Here is a 17,068-nt window from a genome sequence, read left to right as displayed (position 1 = left end):
CCCGCGCCCGTGGACGATTTAACCATGAAGAGCATTCATTATTTTAACCCTTCCGTGATACAGCGACCGGAGATAGATATCAAAATATTTACCGTGTATGGTTAAACTGTCTATAGTAATTGTGAATGAGACTCTATTCGGCATTGTAATCTTTTACTGAGGCTGGTAAGTAAATAGAGCAGCGTAAAGATAAGAAACTCACCAATCTGCTGGGTAATCGCGGTAAAATCGGCTGGTAACCAACCTCCGTGGCTGCAGATAAGACAATCAGATCGATAGCTTCCGTTCTCCAAACTACTTTACTCCATCAAAATCAATGACAAGATGAGTAGCGGCATACAGCGAAAACGTCTGGCGTGTGTCGAGTGTACACGACGCAAAGTGAAGTGCGACAAGATCCTCCCATGTCGTAATTGCACCAGAAAGGGGTCACGATGCACACGGCCGCGCGAGCGGGACTCGCCGAACCCGAGCGTTTCTCAATCCGAAGGACGAAGTGAGCAAGAGTTTCAGGCCCGGCCGAGTGTGGATGCTTCAAGGACTATTGAATTACTTCAGAGCAGAGTTGCACAGCTTGAGGCCGCGCTGAGTGAGGCAAGAGAATCACTACTTCGGCCGCGTACTTCGGCGCTGGATACTGAAATACACGATGACTCTTTCTCCCCGGCCGAATCCATAACAGTGGAGCGGTTGACTGTTCCCCTTCAGAGCTCTGCGCATAGTGAATCAGCAACAAGCCCGAATGAGGTGGAAGATGCTGCGACAATACTAGAATTCCTGGCCTGGGGCCGCCGCAAAGATCCCACCTACCAGGACGAGATTGTCAGGCGAAACAATCTGGATCACTCCCCTGGTGATGTTCCCGACGATAATGAATGGGAGGATATGCACATGCCAGGGCCTCCGGCTGCTGCTCTTTGCCAGGCACTACTCCCTCCAAGACAAAAAGTCTATCAACTAGCCAAATACCACTGCGAGTGCCTACTCTGGTACCATGGAGCGTTCCATGCAGCTACCTTCCTGCAGGAGCTAGATGAATTTTATGACAAGGGAGATGGAAAGGTGGATGGCCGTGGAATCAATTTGCAGTGGATCTCCTTTCTCTTCGCTGTCCTGACGGGATCGATGGCTTGTGCGCCTCGGTCGACTGCCCAGGCATGGGGTTTCCGTGACACTGAGAGAGATACCTTGTCGAAGCGGTGGCTGAAGGCGTCAATAACATGTTTACACCAGGCCGACTATATGGCCAATCACTCAATATACTCTGTCGAAGCCATAGCCAGTCTCACCATCTCAGCCCACATGCTTGGCCATTCCAACGGATTCTCCGTGCTGTTGGCATCGGCCGTGCGGATCGCCCAGGGGCTCGGACTGCATCAACTTGGGGATGACGAGAATTCACAGTCAATTGGCCCGGTGAAAAGGGAAATCGGTCGCCGCGTATGGTGTCAGCTTTGCATACAGGACTGGTTCTCCATTCCATTTACCGAAAGCTACTTGATCCACCGGTCATGCTTTACCACCGAAAGGCCCTCAAATTGCGATGATGACATGAACAAGCTTTCAGAAGACCATCCTACTGTAACGGGCTTGTCACGCCTAAAATACAAGATCGCCGCTTTAATGCCGGATCTTCAAGACGATATTACCTCTTGCAATACCCTCTACACCCGCTACGAAGAGGTTCTCAAATATGATCGCAGATTACGCACACTGGCTACTCAACACTTGCCGTACTATTTACAAAATGTCCCACTGGATCCATCGTGGCCATGCTACGTAACATGGGCTCGACGAAGTTTAGCCATCAGCTCTTCTCATAAGGTTATAATGATTCATCGGAAATTTTTGAGTCTGAGCTTCGTGAATCCAATGTTCGAGTTCACCCGGAAAACCTGTGTGGCTGCATCCAGAACGATCATCAAGGAACAAAAAGAGGCGACGCGTAATGGTGGGCCTATGTTATGGATTCATCAAGCGTTCAGTGTCACTGCAAGTGTAAGCTATCAATGTGCATCTTCATCGTGACAACAATCTCGGCTAACAACTCGAAGATCATACTGTGTCTAGACATGTTCCATCAGCCTCGACCAGATCGTCAGGCTTCTGAGCACCGGCAGCTCATCGAAGACGGGATTGAGATTTTATCACATTGTGAGACCGATATGATTGCACGGCGAGGTATATCGCTTCTCCGGGCAATGCTTGAAGCTCAACAAAGGGGCCCTCTGGAGAGGAGAACCATGGGTGAACTGCGAGAGCCACCGCTTCTACATGGCACGATGCCCAAAGAAAGTGGCCTTGACATTGCAGCCATCATCCAAACATTTTATCGACAAGATCGGGCAAGTGTCACCGGGCACTGCCGAACAACTCTGAGTGGATCCTCTCTCACAAGAACTACGGGGCATACTCGTTGGCCTGACATGTCGAATGATGTCTCGGGAATCATGCCCAGCGTTGATCTCATGATGCCGTTGGGCGTTGATTATGCGGAGGGTCTGGATGATATTCTCAGTTTGGCAACAAATTATCTCAACTAGAGACATGATTCCACCTAATGATATCGCGGCGAGTATAATTCATAAAGGTCTCATTCTTATGAGCATGCACCTTCTCAATTTCAGTGCTGGTAAGGAGGGGGGTATCGAACGTAGTAATTAAATGACATAAGAGGCCTGCCCGTCAAACAAAGTGGTCGGTATATACTGTCCTCATGGACTTGAGTTTGAACAAAGATCGAGGAAGCCGCTAGACTCCTCATTGTAATTGTGTCTGTTTTCATTCCGTCTTCCGGACTTGCGTCACTGGGGCCTGATAGACAAGGCGACCGTGGGCAAGGTACTGTATAACAGCGAAAATCACCACTACTCCAAAGACAAGGATGGACCAATTCATGTCCACGGGTGTTGGGTTTGCGGCAGTCGGGAAGAAGGTAAAAATGATAGCAAAACAGAGATACGCCACGGAGAAAACGTTGATAGGCAATCCCAGCCATCCCAGCGAGAACCGAGCAGGTGGGATTCCGCCTGGCTGGAATCGAGCTCGAATGAATGCGCCGATCGACAAAATATACGTGGTGAACAATGCAGCAATCATAACCGAGGCAATCGCGTTGAAAGCGGCAGTGGAGCCAATGTTGATCAAGCTCAGTAGCAGAGTGATAATAGTCGAAACAAGGACCGAGGTGACAGGGATTTTAGTACGACGGTTGACGTGGGCAAGGGCTCGAGAGAAAGGAAGGGCGCTATCACGAGCAAAGGCAAAGGTCTGGCGAGAAGCTGTCGCTAGGATACCGATCGCACTGCAGACTTCCATGACTAGGATAATCGCGGCCACGCCGTTGGTGGCGGCGACGGAGCCTGTGGCATGGTGGACTGCTGGGATGAACGAAAAGCCGCTCGCAGGGCTGAGAACATCGGCTATGTCACCCATATTGTACAGAAGAGTAACAAGCATAACGAATCCCAGGCCGCCATTGATCAAGGCAGTAGATACCATGCACCAAGGAACGACAAGAGCTGCATTTTGAACCTCCTCGGCTGTAGAAAGTCAGCATCACATGTACTTTAAATCGATGATTGCTCCTTACCCATATGAGTTGCAGCATCGGGCCCAGTCCATGAGAAGATGGGGGTAAGCTGTCCTACTAGACACGCCAGGCCAATGCTCGGCCAGCCACCCTCGTTGCCAAACACGGTCCATACTTCAGATGACGGGGCCTGGCCAGGCGACATCACCCACATTGGCACCAGAACGGCGACGAATCCGAAAATGTGGAGGCCCAGAATGATGCCCTCCAGGGGAGGCAGAAACTTGGCGCCATAGGTGTTGACCAACGTCCCGACAGCAGCAATCGCCATAGTCAGTAGAGTTCCGTGCCAGCGCTCATAGCCATAGATATATCCCGTAGTGCCCGAGTAGTTGAAGACGAGGAGGCCTTGGATCAGGGTCCCACAGAGGAAGCAAATACTAGCGAAAGCTGCTTGCCATCCCAGAACCGACAGCCACCCTTGAAAATATCAGAAACGATGTGCGATTGCAAATGGGAAATAGCTTTCCTACCAGTCAGATAGCTCAAAAATCGTTGCCATCGCGGAGCTGCGAATTCGCTGACCCAGTGATATTGACCTCCGGAGGTTGGGGCGCTAAGTATGAATTTGTTAATCCAGCTCGAAGTCGAAAAACACGCGATCAAAGGCTTACATTGAGGAGATCTCAGCCATGGAAATGACAGATGCGAAAAATCCCACAAACGACGCGAGATAAACATAAACCATGCCAGCTCGGCCACCGTCAATCAGGCCATAGGTACTCGTGCTGTGGCGGAAGCATTTCGTGTTAATATCATAGCGCGAGTGCGATTGCAACCGAGACAATCATCTTGGCTTACAGAAGAATCGACTCCCACGAGGCCATCAACGTCGTCGTAAATCCCAGAATTGAATAAAAACGGAAGTTTCGCTGTGGCGGGTCAGCCAAATCCGCCATCCCGCACTCACTATGCGTGACTGACCTTAAACTGTTGAGCTTTCCCTAAACGCTCCATATCTCGGTCATCCTGGGAATTCGCATCCAGGCCGACCTCATGGGCCAAATCCTCCTTTCCGCCCGCCATAGTCTGCAGTTGTTTGCATATACAAACACACTTCAGGCCAAAAGCTCGAAGTAAGCAGAGACAAGAAGAATTTAGAGATCTGAGCTGGGAAGACCGGTGTTAAGGGGCGTTCTTGCACGACCACGCCGAGCGCCAATCATCGATTCGCGACCTACTTGACCATAGTGGAGACATCGAAGCTGATCAGAATGCGCCCGTCGAAAAAGAAGGGCTGCTCTCCCGTTAGCGCCAGCGCCACGACACATCTCAAAGTTTCCATTATTGTTGCCCATTAGGGCCTCTGATGGTAACCTTCCCCATGGAGGCTGGTGTTGAGCTGTTTGGTTGCATCCTTAAGCTTCTTACCTGCACACGATCCTCGCCGGGGGCGCATTTAACTGGACCGTCCGCCCGCACAACACCCTCCATGAGCGAGAAGACAAATGACCTTATCAAACTTCTGAACCTTTGCGTCTTAACTCCGGCCGTGGGACGGGTGAACGCAGCCCACAGACCAGGATTATTCGCTCATGTAACCCCCTCTTCAAGCATCCTCGGAGCGAACATGGTCGCGACATGGTGTGATCGACAAGGATTCGCCCGTGTTTGGGCCTCACGGTCGCACTCAGTGGAGAAACCATTGATCTTGGGAAATCTTGGAACAGCGGGGCCTACCGTCAGCCACTTGTCTCATGCAAAAGAACGTTTGAAACAGGATCCAGCGAGATTTAGAGACAGAGAGGCAGAGAGTGGGAGCTCATGGTTATTATTTCCGGGGATGAGGCCTCGCCCAAGGGCCTGCGGGTCTACTTGGTTGGGGCTATTGAACTCATTTTTGAGGCTAACCACTGCAATGGTCCTATGTACGGAGACATACCAGTGAGAAATATCGTTCTAACTGTTAATCATTTTTTATCCAGAGAGCCTAGTGACGGAGCCATCGGCCCATGAAGCTACTGAGAAGATAGCATCAGTGACATGTTCCTGGGTTTTGGTTCTAATAAAGGGGTAATCAGTAATCAAGTTTAAGAAACCAGGTCGATGGCTAACCATATATAGGGAGCTAGAAGGAGAAACACAGAGAAAATGTTAATTAATGAGTGGTAGGTATAGAAGAAGGAGAGAAGTGGAAGAGAAGGGAGACAGATAAGTGTGTATAGGGCAGGAGCCTTAGCCCTCCCTGCTCTTACTCTAAGGCCTCGATACCAGGCTCTGTGTTATTCGAAAGCTTACACAAGAGTGCTGCTTTCGGGTGGTCTTTTTTGAGCAGGCTCAGGAATGCCTTCGTGATATGGAGTTCTCCCTCTTTTTATGCATGGTCTGACGATCTATGTCTCCACTACGGTATCATGCCCTTGTCACTCTTCTCTCTCTCTCTCACAGATACAATTTAAATATGAACATAGGGCTGCTGAGGATCTTGAATACGGTTAATCACATTTCAAGGGCTTTGAGCCTGAATCATTTTGGACCTGCCATCCATCTTATTGGCTCTCTTCTTTTCCATCAAAGGGAACTTGAACCCCCTTCCAAAACCCAGTCCCGTGACTTTCTTAAGTTCTCTGATGCAGCATCTGACTGCTTGGCAAAATCCGGCAGCTGCGACCGGAAAAATCATCCTGGGCTCCAGAAGTACTATAGATTGGAAGAGTGCAACAGGAAGGCCTGAGGGTCGTAAATAGGTGATAATCTGAACCTCTACAATTCATTCCTTTTTTTGAGATATATCGTCTAATCCAGAAGACTTTGTTGCTCATGAATATCACCCGTGCGGGGATGTATGTAAGGTAGTTCAAGTTCTGGAACGACTTGGAAGATGAAGGGGTCCTTTTCAATATATATATTCCATGAACCGCTCCGCCCGAGCGTACCTAAAGCAAGTAGGATGATTTCATGGTCCTTACCTAGGTGTGACTGATGAGTTAATTTCCGAATTCAGTCCATACAATACTGTCATTTGCAAGTACTACTTAATACGTGGCAGACATTAGTTCTGGTTGTCAACAGCCCTGGAGACTGCCAAGAACATTCCTGATGCCACCAAGTGGCCTACAATCGTTGACTAGGACGGGAGGTCGGTCGCGATGGTCAGTGCACTGACGCGAGTCAATCACCAAACCTGGGCTCGCTCGGGAGTAACCTAATCAGGCTTTCTAGACCGAGAGTTGCGCGCGAGCGCACGTTAGCCTTCTTGTACTCCGTACTAGCGAATGAAATATGCTCTGTGAAAAAGTGATAGTAATTAATTGCGCGGTGGAAAGAAGTGCTACGTAACAGTCATCGGCCGAAAGTATTCCCTAAAGTGGAAGAGGTTTCGCGGCCTCCAGTTCGTTCTCGCTCCGCTCGTACCGTCTCCCTTTCTGGGTAAAGGCCCACCACACCAAGAGAGGGGAGAGGGGCGGACTCGTGGAGGAGTCAGTACTGACAAAGCTCCGCTCTTCTTCAGGGTCACTTTCGGGGTCCAACGCTTCCATTTAGTAGTCATACTCGTGCTCTGTACCAACGACAAAATCAAACAAACTTAAGGATGCGCATCTCATATCTCGATTGCATCAGCGAACACAGATCTGCCAGCGGGAATGGCGCTTCCTCGAACCACTCCTGTCAATTCACAGATAATCGGATACACGGCAGCTAGGTGACTGATGAGCCGTCAAATGAGCACATTGACGTTATCTAGATCTGATTGGATCCAGGGGTCCAAAATAGCCCACTACGACCTTTTCGTGCGCCACATGTCGTTGCTGCGACGAAGGACGCGCGGGCTCGTGGCGCTGCGTTCTTGGGGCTTGGTAGAGGGGCTTCGAGAAACTGAAATCCACACTTTTCCGACTGATCGACCTCACTGGCCCTAATTTGTGTGGGTGTTCGTTGAGCGCTCCAGCCAGGAACAATTTCAAAGTCGAATAACGCGCCCGCCGACTAATCGTCTTTCCCGTTGGTTGGTTCCATACGCAATCCCGGAGGCGCGAGAGATCCACCCTCATCTTGGCAGATAGGAGTTTTATATGGAAAACCTCTAGATGAACGATTAGCACGCGCGTCCAGAGGAGTGTCCACGCTATTTTGAGCTAAGAACATGTTTCCTTGCGGGGAAGGGCTTGTCATGGAGTCTTTCGTGGTGGTTAGTGGGACGTTGACGCTAGAAAGACGAGAGAAGGTCATATAACCCTAGGGAGGTCACCATCCTCATCGCCCGCTCTTCTTCTAATGCTCTTCTCTCGGACGATTGCTGCGCTACTTCGTCCCTAGAGCTCTTCACCCCTCGTTTGGACCGCAATGCGCCAATGTCCTTGCGGACTTCTTCCGCCTCCTCGCGCCTGTGCTTCTGGCCTGGCAGCAGAGACCGGCCGAACGTTCTCGGTCGCTGCCGCTTAATATCTACTTTCATTGCCACTATTGGTGCCTGTGTTCTATTCTACGTCTTTGCGGTACCCCAGCTAGAGAGATTTCGGTTCCGTTCTGAATTGAGCTGGTACGATCTTGGAATATATGGGTTCGGACCATCGCAGAGCTACATATCCTTCGATGAGGAATCTCCAATTGTTGAGATATCCCCAGCCGGTGCAAAATGTGATCCACGATACACATTTCTCGCGCCTCGAGGCGACTCGGTGGCACACCCGGGACCTATGATATTGGATGCTCGCGGTGAGCTAGTGTGGATGAATTACAACTGGGGTACCACGCAGGACTGCAAAGTTCAACGATACAAAGGCCAGGACTACGTGACATTCTGGCAAGGTGACGAAGAAGATGGACATGGCCGTGGCTCATGGTACATGGTAGGATCCGAAAGAGGCATCTGATACGGAAAGTTTACAAGCAGCTAACGTGTGACAATCGTGGCAGCTGGACTCTACATACACTACCAAGTACATTGTTTCTCCCATTGGCGCCATGGATGGCGATCTTCATGACTTTCATATCACCGCAAACGATACGGCCCTTATCACGATTTACGACCCTATCCCAGCAGATTTGACATCTGTTGGCGGCCCAGAGCTTGGATGGCTTTACGAGGGTGTCTTCCAAGAAATTGACATTTCGACAGGAGAGCTCCTCTTTGAATGGCGCTCAACCCAATTCTTCCCGCCAAACAGCAGCTACGAGCCACTCAACGACCGGGGCTATGAACGAACAATGGGATATGACTATTTCCATATGAACAGTGTCGATAAGGATGACCAAGGTCGCTACCTGGTATCTGGACGGCATACCCACTCCGTCACTTGTATTGACGGATTCACTGGCGGGGTACTTTGGACTTTGGGCGGAAAGGACAACGAGTTCTCCGATGAATCGAACGGTGTGGTTACTGGATTCGAGTGGCAGCATGATGCCCGCTGGCGTGGCCCCAACCGGATAACATTATTCAACAATGCTGCCAATGGAGACTACGACCTGCAGAAAATCAGCTACGGCGCCCTGATTGAACTAGACATCCCCGCTCGACAAGCGACATTGGTGACAAGCTACGATCACCCCCAAGAATTGATGGCGACCTCTCAGGGAAATCTACAGGTTCTCGACACAGGCAATGTACTTGTCGGTTGGGGTCACAGTGCTGCATACACCGAATTTTCCCAAGAGGGAGACGTCCTATGCGACGTTCACTATGGCGCATCGGCGTATTTCTCCTTCGGCCGGATCGTTTCATACCGCGTTACCAAGGGTAGTTGGGTTGGTACACCGGATACCCTGCCCGACGCAGCTGTTGCCGGTGATAGCGTCTTTGTGAGCTGGAACGGTGCAACCGAGGTCGAATCTTGGCGACTTGAAGCCTGGGATGGCGCAGGGCTTGAGAATATGACATTTATCGCAGTCGATCAAGTTGATCGCATCGGCTTTGAGACCGAGATCCCATTGCCGCCTGAAATTACCTCCTTCTTCCGAGTCCATGCCATCAACGTCGATGGGGATATCATCGGTGCAACAGAAATTCTGAAACGCGATACCTCCTCATCAAGAGGAAACTTCCTGACAGTCCACTGGGGCGTGATCGTGATTGCGATTTTCGCCTCGGTCTGTGTCGTGTGTGGCTTGTATTGTGCTGTGAATCGTCAATTACGACGCCGCGAGTCCGATGGGAATGGGCCGTACCGATTGGTCACGCATAAGGAAGAAGATGAGAATGATGTTGAGATTGATCGTCTGCCGATTTAGCGTTGGACGCCGGCGTCCTTGATACCCAAGCCATTGCATTTTGTTCGCAGCTGCATGTGTTCTCTTCTTTACATTCTTGAGAGGTTTTTATTTTTTATTTTTATTTTTTTTGGCTGCCTAGACCAACATCATCCTGTATTCTTATCAGTGTCTCCTACGATCGTGGCTTGTGAAAATAGGTCTTTGACGCTTTCGAGTGTTAGAAGATCGGGCTTTTGAATAGTTTTCTGCAAAAATGATGTTAAGCAATGAGGAATAGATAATCACAACCCGGCATAAGAGGCAGCTAGAAGGGAAAATCATTGAACGCCTCAAGAACGAAGACCCCTTCTAGACCGCACTAGTTCTGTACCCCGAGGCAGAAAAGCATGCAGGGCCCCTTGTTCCTCGATCTGATAACCCGAGATCGGCTTGGTGCCTTTAAGTATTTGGTGAATTCGAAAAGCAGTGACCTAGCTACAGTACTGATAGCGTTGCCCTTCCTGGTGCTATCTATTATTGCTGTCGCAAATCATAACTGTCTGACGATGCCCACGCTCGCCTTACCGGCGCATTTCGTGCTCAAGCTCGCGTCGAAGCGAGGGGAAGAGAATGTAACACACTACAACTTAGCGGCATTTTCTGCGATCAGCTTGGCGCCCAATTTCCCGTTTGTTCGCTGAAGCGGTCCACTTCGTTCCGAACCAACTAATCGTGCTTGTGTACCTTGTGTACTCCATACAGCACCAAAACTCACCACCAGGCCCCGACCTTGACCAAACTATGACCACCGCAGCCCAAGAGCACTAACTAACATTATTATCGCACCAACACACCAGCAAACTGAACTCGTTCGGGTATTACGGAAGAAACAGATTCTCTCTAGCGAGAAAAAAAAAACACTGATCGGTGTGGGACGCGAACGCCACCAAACGCGACTCCACACCAATAAGGAACCAGACCGACAAGTAATCTAATCAGATCCGTTTCACCCACAGCTGGAAGAATTCTCCCAGGTGTTGTTATGTCGGACGGAGAAATTGGGATTGATTAGTCCTCAGAAAGAACCAATCACCAGTCTTGTCGCCTCAAGATGCACACCTTCTTTAACGAGGTTACTTCGCTATGACCGATTTAATCTGGCTATTAATCTGGCTGTTACTTCGGCAGAAGCAAGCTCCGCCATCTCGCTCATGCGCACTGCACTTCCCACGTGTGCCCAGATCTAGTCTAACGGTTCAAAATCAAAAGTGAGAAGAAAAAAGTGTCGCCGTAGATGGGCCACCCTTAGCAAAAAGCCGCGAATAACGAAGAAAGTTATCAGATCCTTTTTTGACCATGGATCAGCCCCGAAACGGCACCGAGCTGAAATAAAATCAGTCATTATGGGACCCCCAATCGGAGCAAAGTACCAGTAAAACGCCAATCCGAATTTCAGCGGAGGTTTTCGGATACGAAATGGTCGCTCTCCTTCGATGCTGTCTTGGACCCACACTACAAGCACATACCAAGCAATACCAAGGCATGGGAGTGGGATAAGCCATGCGCTCTTGCCGCGACTTGCACGGCATATTTCACATGGATCTCCTTGGCACGGCTTGATTCTTTGCGTGGGAGTGATCATCACCCGGACTCGTATTTCTACAGTATCAAGTCAACCTACGGTAGTAGCGTGGTTTCTTCATCGGTCCTTTGATTAGGTCGGCAATGTTAGGATCAGATAAGTGGGGGATTTCGGACATCAATCGGGCGGGACCCGTCACCACATTCTCGCTACCTGCTTCTCAGATTACCCGAGCTTCCAAAGGCCCACAGTGAGCGCATACAGTTTCTTGTTGTTACATACATGATCTATTTTCTTATGGGACCCCATGGCACTTGGTTCGTACGATGCACCATCTCCCGGACCAGGCCCCATCGCGTAGAAGGGTTTTCAAGTCTGGTGATGCGAGCAGAGATCCCCGTCAACTCGGGACTCAGGTTCCAATGCAGGCAACCAGCCCGGTCGAGTCGTCGGTCGTCGTGTAGACATGCTGCCAAGGAGCTATTCGTCGTTGGGAGGGATGCAAAAATCCACAGCTCTTGTCCACACTAAGTTACTTCAATGGGGTCCAGTGCTTGGATGACCTCTGAGCACAGGCAAATCGTGTACCTGCTGCAAAAGAACCCCCACTGGTACCACCGGTGACCGAGACCATCGATTAAATTTCCTGTTTCGTTTCAGCAACCAAGTAATGACGATGCGCGATCGAGCTGCTCTCCGGTTCTCGGCTTGCGTGGCGCTATCCGTTGTGCTGCTAGTGGCCCCCGCTAGCCAATTTTACGAGTTATCAATCAGTACATCAGTACATCGATGGGTACTAACGGATTAGTGATGGTAAGCTTGATCTATGCGGTATAAGGACAATGATTTCCCCCAGGTGCTTTGACCATTTCAGTTCATCCACTGTTTTCTCTGTCCGAGGTCTCAAAAAATGGGGTTCCGAAATGTCTTTCGTCGTCAGGCGACTGAGGACTCAGTCTCCCAGGTCGATGTGACCACAAATGAGGACAGAAAGCGCGAAATCCCTTCTGATGGTGTTGCTGCTGAGAACAATGGTGCCGTCAGTGCGGACCAGCCGGTCGAGACACCGGAGGAAGAGTTGCACCGTGGTGTTCATGATATTGAAGCTATGACCAAAAGCTGGTCCAAAGGCGCATTGATTGCAGTCTTCCTGAAGTACGATTCTTCCGTGATTTTCATCCACACTGAACGGGACATTCAGCTAACCAATTTTCCTATTGTAGTATCTGGTTGCTCTACTTCACCAATGCGTTCCAAAGCTCGATCCTCTACAGCTTGATCCCCTACCTTACCAGTCAATGGGAATCTCACTCTCTGTTGAACACAATCTACATTGTCGCCGATGCAATTACCGCCGCCTGTTATGTTCCCCTTGGAAGAATGATGGACGTCTGGGGTCGTGCAGAGGGCTTCCTTTTCATGACTGTTTGCGCCACTGTGGGCCTGATCATGATGGCTGCCTGCAATAACCTTGCTACTTTCTGTGCCGCATATGTAAGGCTCCTGTGCACCGGACTCCAGATAAAGGTGGAATTAATTGTGGGCTGACACAATCACTAGGTCTTCTACTCGCTCGGATTCGGTGGTCTGACTTACTGCGTCGACGTTATCACGGCCGATGCGTCCATGCTGAAGAGTCGAGGTCTGGCTTACGCCTTTACATCCTCCCCCTACATCATCACTGCCTTCGCTGGCTCAAAGGCAGCTGATGATGCCCTGGGTGATAACGGTATCGGCTTGCGCTGGCCGTTCGGAATCTTTGCTATCATCTTCCCTCTTGTTGCCAGCCCTTTATACTGCATTTTGAAGTACAACATCCGGAAAGCTGAGAAGGAAGGCCATGTGATCAAGGCAAGCAGTGGACGGACAATCTTGCAGAGCATCTGGTTCTACATCGTCAAGTTTGATGGTAAGTCAGAGATCGTCCCATAAAATAGTTGTAGGTACTGACTATGAATAGCTATGGGTGTTTTTCTCTTCTCCGCCGGTCTCGTCCTGTTCTTCCTCCCCTTCGATATTGCCGGCAGCGCTCCAAGCAGCTGGGAGACCCCATACATCATTGCCATGATTGTGGTTGGCTTCGTTTTGCTCTTCGTCTTCATCATTTGGGAGACTTGGATTGCTCCCAAGCCTCTGCTTCAATACGGATTCTTGTATAACAGAACGGTCATTGGTGCTTGCCTGCTCGACGCGACTTATCAGCTCTGCTATTACTGCTGGGACAACTACTTCACCTCTTTTCTCCAGGTGGTCAATGATCTGACTGTAGCTGAAGCAGGATACGTTGGCAACACCTTTGACGTTGTGTCCGGCGTCTTGCTTTTGATTGTTGGTGTCCTCATCCGAAAGACTGGCCGTTTCAAGTGGCTTCTATGGGTTGCGGTTCCGCTCTATATCTTCGCCCAGGGCTTGATGATTTACTTCCGTCGTCCCAACCAGTCCGTCGGCTACCTTGTCATGTGCCAGATCTTTATCTCTATTGGTGGTAGTGTGTTCATCATTGTTGAACAACTTGCCATCTTGGCCGCGGTTGACCATCAACACGTTGCTTCCGTGCTTGCTCTGCTCAACGTCGTTGGTACTGTCGGTGATACCATGGGAGCGACCATCTCCAGCGCGATCTGGCAGAACACTTATCCGAATGCTCTGCGGATGTACCTTCCGGAATCTGCCATGGATAACTTTGAGATGATTTACGAGGATCTTGATACCCAGTTGAGCTACGCTGTTGGAACTCCTACCAGACTCGCCATTCAGCGTGCTTATGGTTATGCCCAGACCAGGATGCTTGCTGTTGGTACTGGTATCATGGTTCTGGCCTTTGTTTGGACTATGATGATCAGAAATATTGACCTAAAGAAGGTACCCCAGGTCAAGGGTATTGTCTTCTAAAGGAAGGGAAAAAAATGATTAAGTGTTAGCCTCCGAGCGAGTCATCATCCTACTACCCTGTGACACTGCCCGGTGAGATGAAAGGAAAATACTTCCAAAACTTGCTGTATAATTATATGATGTATCTTTTGATACTTCGTCGCTCACCACATATCAATATTGATTGCTCGATAATAATAATAATGCCCACACACTTCACGCATACGAATATTCTACTCTATAGTAGCTGGAGTCACCACAGCGAGCGCCGCTTTCCTGTCCTTCACGCTTCCATCCTCTGATGGCGTTAAATTTGATGTTGAACTGTTGGTTTCCACCACAGTCTTTTGCTTTTTGTCCCACCATAATCCAAATTGAATCGCAGCAGTAACGGCGACTAAAGAGGTTGGTTAGTCTCAAATCATAGCATGAAAAGCATATGGATTAGACCGGGACTTACTCGACAGGACGTGTAGAACAATGCACCATAGATACCCTTTCTTCGCAGCTGGAAAGTCTGTAGTTTTCCACACGAAATTTGGAGCCTTCTCGAGTTAACTAGAATTCAATATTTGCGGGAAAGCATGACCTACCACTGCTTGCACCACATATGCAAGGTCATTAGCCATTGCAACTATCAGAGCTCTTTTCTCCGTGTCATCAGAGCATATTTCATTAGTCCAACTAAGAATAAGAGGACCGGCTCCGAGCTATATGAAGTCAGTCGAGTGACATCTTTTGAATGGTGTGGGACAGTGGAACTCACCCCAATGTTGCTGAGCCAATAAACAATCTTGCGACCCTCTATATTGCTGTATAACGGCATCTGCCGCAAAAGAGCGCAGAATACAATCTAACGAGAGATTGAAACAGTCAGCAACAATCTGATGTGTGATAGTGCAGCAGTGGTTACCGTTATGACAGCCCCAGCATACACAAAAGGCCACCGTGCGCCGCGGCAAGGACCGTCCGAAAGCCAGCCCCATATGAACGCCATGACAATGAAGATACCAGTAGTAACAAGTGGCACTAAGTTATGTGTTAGGCTCATTTTCCGCATGTGTATATTTGATCCGACCTACGATTGTTGATTTGTGGGATTGAAAATGACGTCCCTGGGAGTGGGGCGGGTTTTTTATTAAAGCTTTTCAGCCAATATCCCATGCCGACCTGTGGCCAGCCATTATTCCACACAATGTAGAGCAAAGCTACGATGACCCATTAGAGAGAGCGAGATCCAGCGGGAGGAGGATATGGTGAGAACATACGTAGAAGATAGGTATGCCAGCTTGAAAAAATTCTTTTAGCCTTCGCCTTAGTCCATGGCTCTTTGCCAGCTCGGCCGATCTCCTGCATCCGTCTGACAGAAAGTTGATGCTCTGCTTCAGTCGTCCACCAGGTCTTTTTCCGCCTTGCGGGAGATTTGGGAAGAATAGATAGCCAGCCACTGCAAGTGGCAACGTGATGATTCCATCGATAATGAAGAGCCATCGCCAGCCTGCACGGCCTTGGACGCCGTCTAAATTAGTATATGCTGCGGCCTGCAAGAAGCCGCTGAATAGTTGGCCAATTGAGCCAGCAAGCCAGAAGATCATGGATCGCTTGCCAATTTCTCGTGGTGTGTACCATGAACCAAGCATATAGTGAATTCCAGGATAAAATCCAGACCTGGAAGGATCGTTAGCCAAGATTCACTGGTTTTATTAATCTAAAGTCGGGTGAGGATTCAGTACTCACTCAAAAATGCCGACAAGGAAGCGAAGCGCGTAAAGGGCATTGTAGGACTTCACACTGGACATGCAAATGACAGCTATACCCCAGCCTACCTCAAGCTGTAATGACAGTCAGTTTAACACGTCACAGGGTAAGTTGACAAGTAGTACTTACCGAGGGGATCACCCATCTGGGCGAAACGCGGGTCAGGAGTAGATTGCAGGGAATTTGGCCGATGACATATCCCACGGTAAATATGGAAGTACTTGTGACCAACTGATTGCCGTACATCTCCAAGTCCTCCTCCATACCACTAAGATAAGCGTTGTTCACATTGTTAAGGTCGAGGTTCTTCAGAAAGTATCCTATCTGGAATAAGAGAAAGTCAGAAAATCGGACTGGCACTCGGTCAAATTTCTGATGAGGGTAGATATATCCTACCGATGCGAAAGTAAGAACGAAGGCATCTAGCTTGAACAAAAGCCAACGTTGGTCTCTCGGTAACTCCCAGGTATCCCAAACATAGCCTTTCCATGTATTGATTGGCTTAACCAGACTCTCTTGAGAGCGATGAGCCTCTGCGTCCTCTGACATGATTGATGCGTTCCGTGATCTTGAATACGGATTTGAATTCATCTTAAGTAGTTCCAACACAAGACATCACTCAATTGCTCTCCGGAATCACGTCACTTTTTACTAGATTCTTTTAGTTCTAATCAGACAACAAGTTGACTTTAGGCGATAAGGAAATTTCTGGACTTCGGCTTTATGTTCATCCCCTCACGAATGCCGACATACATACATACATGTTTCGGATCGGCGAAATACCCGGTTCCCTCAAAAATGGTCCGAGAATATTGCTCATGGATGTATATTTTAAGTACCAGATTAAAATATCCGAAAGGTAAAGAATTCCTCTCAGGAAGAATAACTTGTGTCAATGGCGTCATAGGATCCACGAATTATACCTTAAGTTGCGGGCGACAAGAAATGGCTCGAGCTACGACATGCAGCGTGAGAATGTCGTTTCCGGTGGAGATAGACGCAGCAGCCCCGCATCCCTGAATCATGAGGTTGTTTGCTTAAATGGCAGCCCTAGAGTGGCCCCGCCAATTTTCTGCTATTCTTTGTTTTCTGTCACTCTACTCCTTTGGTTGGTCTTAGGGGATATCAATGTG

At 49.2% G+C, this 17,068-nt stretch overlaps 5 protein-coding genes across 5 annotated transcripts; 3 read left to right on the top strand and 2 right to left on the bottom strand.

The window, feature by feature from the left end:
- Positions 1-324: 324 nt before the first annotated feature.
- N7473_006432 (Zn(II)2Cys6 transcription factor) lies at positions 325-2,543 on the top strand (the record flags this gene model as incomplete). Its single annotated transcript, XM_057152372.1, has 2 exons — positions 325-1,998; positions 2,055-2,543. The coding sequence occupies 2 exons, from the start codon at positions 325-327 to the stop codon at positions 2,541-2,543; spliced, it is 2,163 nt and encodes a 720-aa protein (XP_057010177.1).
- Positions 2,544-2,781: 238 nt separating this feature from the next.
- On the bottom strand, positions 2,782-4,618 carry N7473_006431 (uncharacterized protein; the record flags this gene model as incomplete). The annotated part of the gene is made up of 6 exons (XM_057152371.1): positions 2,782-3,542; positions 3,593-4,012; positions 4,066-4,148; positions 4,207-4,320; positions 4,394-4,464; positions 4,517-4,618. The coding sequence occupies 6 exons, from the start codon at positions 4,616-4,618 to the stop codon at positions 2,782-2,784; spliced, it is 1,551 nt and encodes a 516-aa protein (XP_057010176.1).
- Positions 4,619-7,884: 3,266 nt separating this feature from the next.
- Positions 7,885-9,763, top strand: N7473_006430 (arylsulfotransferase family protein; the record flags this gene model as incomplete). The annotated part of the gene is made up of 2 exons (XM_057152370.1): positions 7,885-8,382; positions 8,450-9,763. The coding sequence occupies 2 exons, from the start codon at positions 7,885-7,887 to the stop codon at positions 9,761-9,763; spliced, it is 1,812 nt and encodes a 603-aa protein (XP_057010175.1).
- A 2,453-nt stretch (positions 9,764-12,216) lies between these two features.
- Positions 12,217-14,198, top strand: N7473_006429 (MFS siderophore iron transporter; the record flags this gene model as incomplete). The annotated part of the gene is made up of 4 exons (XM_057152369.1): positions 12,217-12,461; positions 12,530-12,800; positions 12,867-13,215; positions 13,267-14,198. 4 exons carry the CDS (start codon positions 12,217-12,219, stop codon positions 14,196-14,198), a joined length of 1,797 nt encoding a protein of 598 aa, XP_057010174.1.
- Positions 14,199-14,410: 212 nt separating this feature from the next.
- On the bottom strand, positions 14,411-16,526 carry N7473_006428 (uncharacterized protein; the record flags this gene model as incomplete). Its single annotated transcript, XM_057152368.1, has 10 exons — positions 14,411-14,574; positions 14,638-14,722; positions 14,771-14,887; positions 14,944-15,030; positions 15,091-15,206; positions 15,260-15,385; positions 15,442-15,845; positions 15,915-16,009; positions 16,065-16,259; positions 16,332-16,526. The coding sequence occupies 10 exons, from the start codon at positions 16,524-16,526 to the stop codon at positions 14,411-14,413; spliced, it is 1,584 nt and encodes a 527-aa protein (XP_057010173.1).
- Positions 16,527-17,068: the final 542 nt, after the last annotated feature.

This window comes from Penicillium subrubescens (genome assembly GCF_028828155.1).
Source record: "Penicillium subrubescens strain IBT 31985 chromosome Unknown utg000004l_segment0_segment0, whole genome shotgun sequence".
In the NCBI taxonomy this organism is placed as follows: Eukaryota; Fungi; Ascomycota; class Eurotiomycetes; order Eurotiales; family Aspergillaceae; genus Penicillium; species Penicillium subrubescens.
The sequence above is the reverse complement of the archived record's forward strand: the minus strand, read 5'-3'. Positions and strand labels throughout refer to the sequence as shown.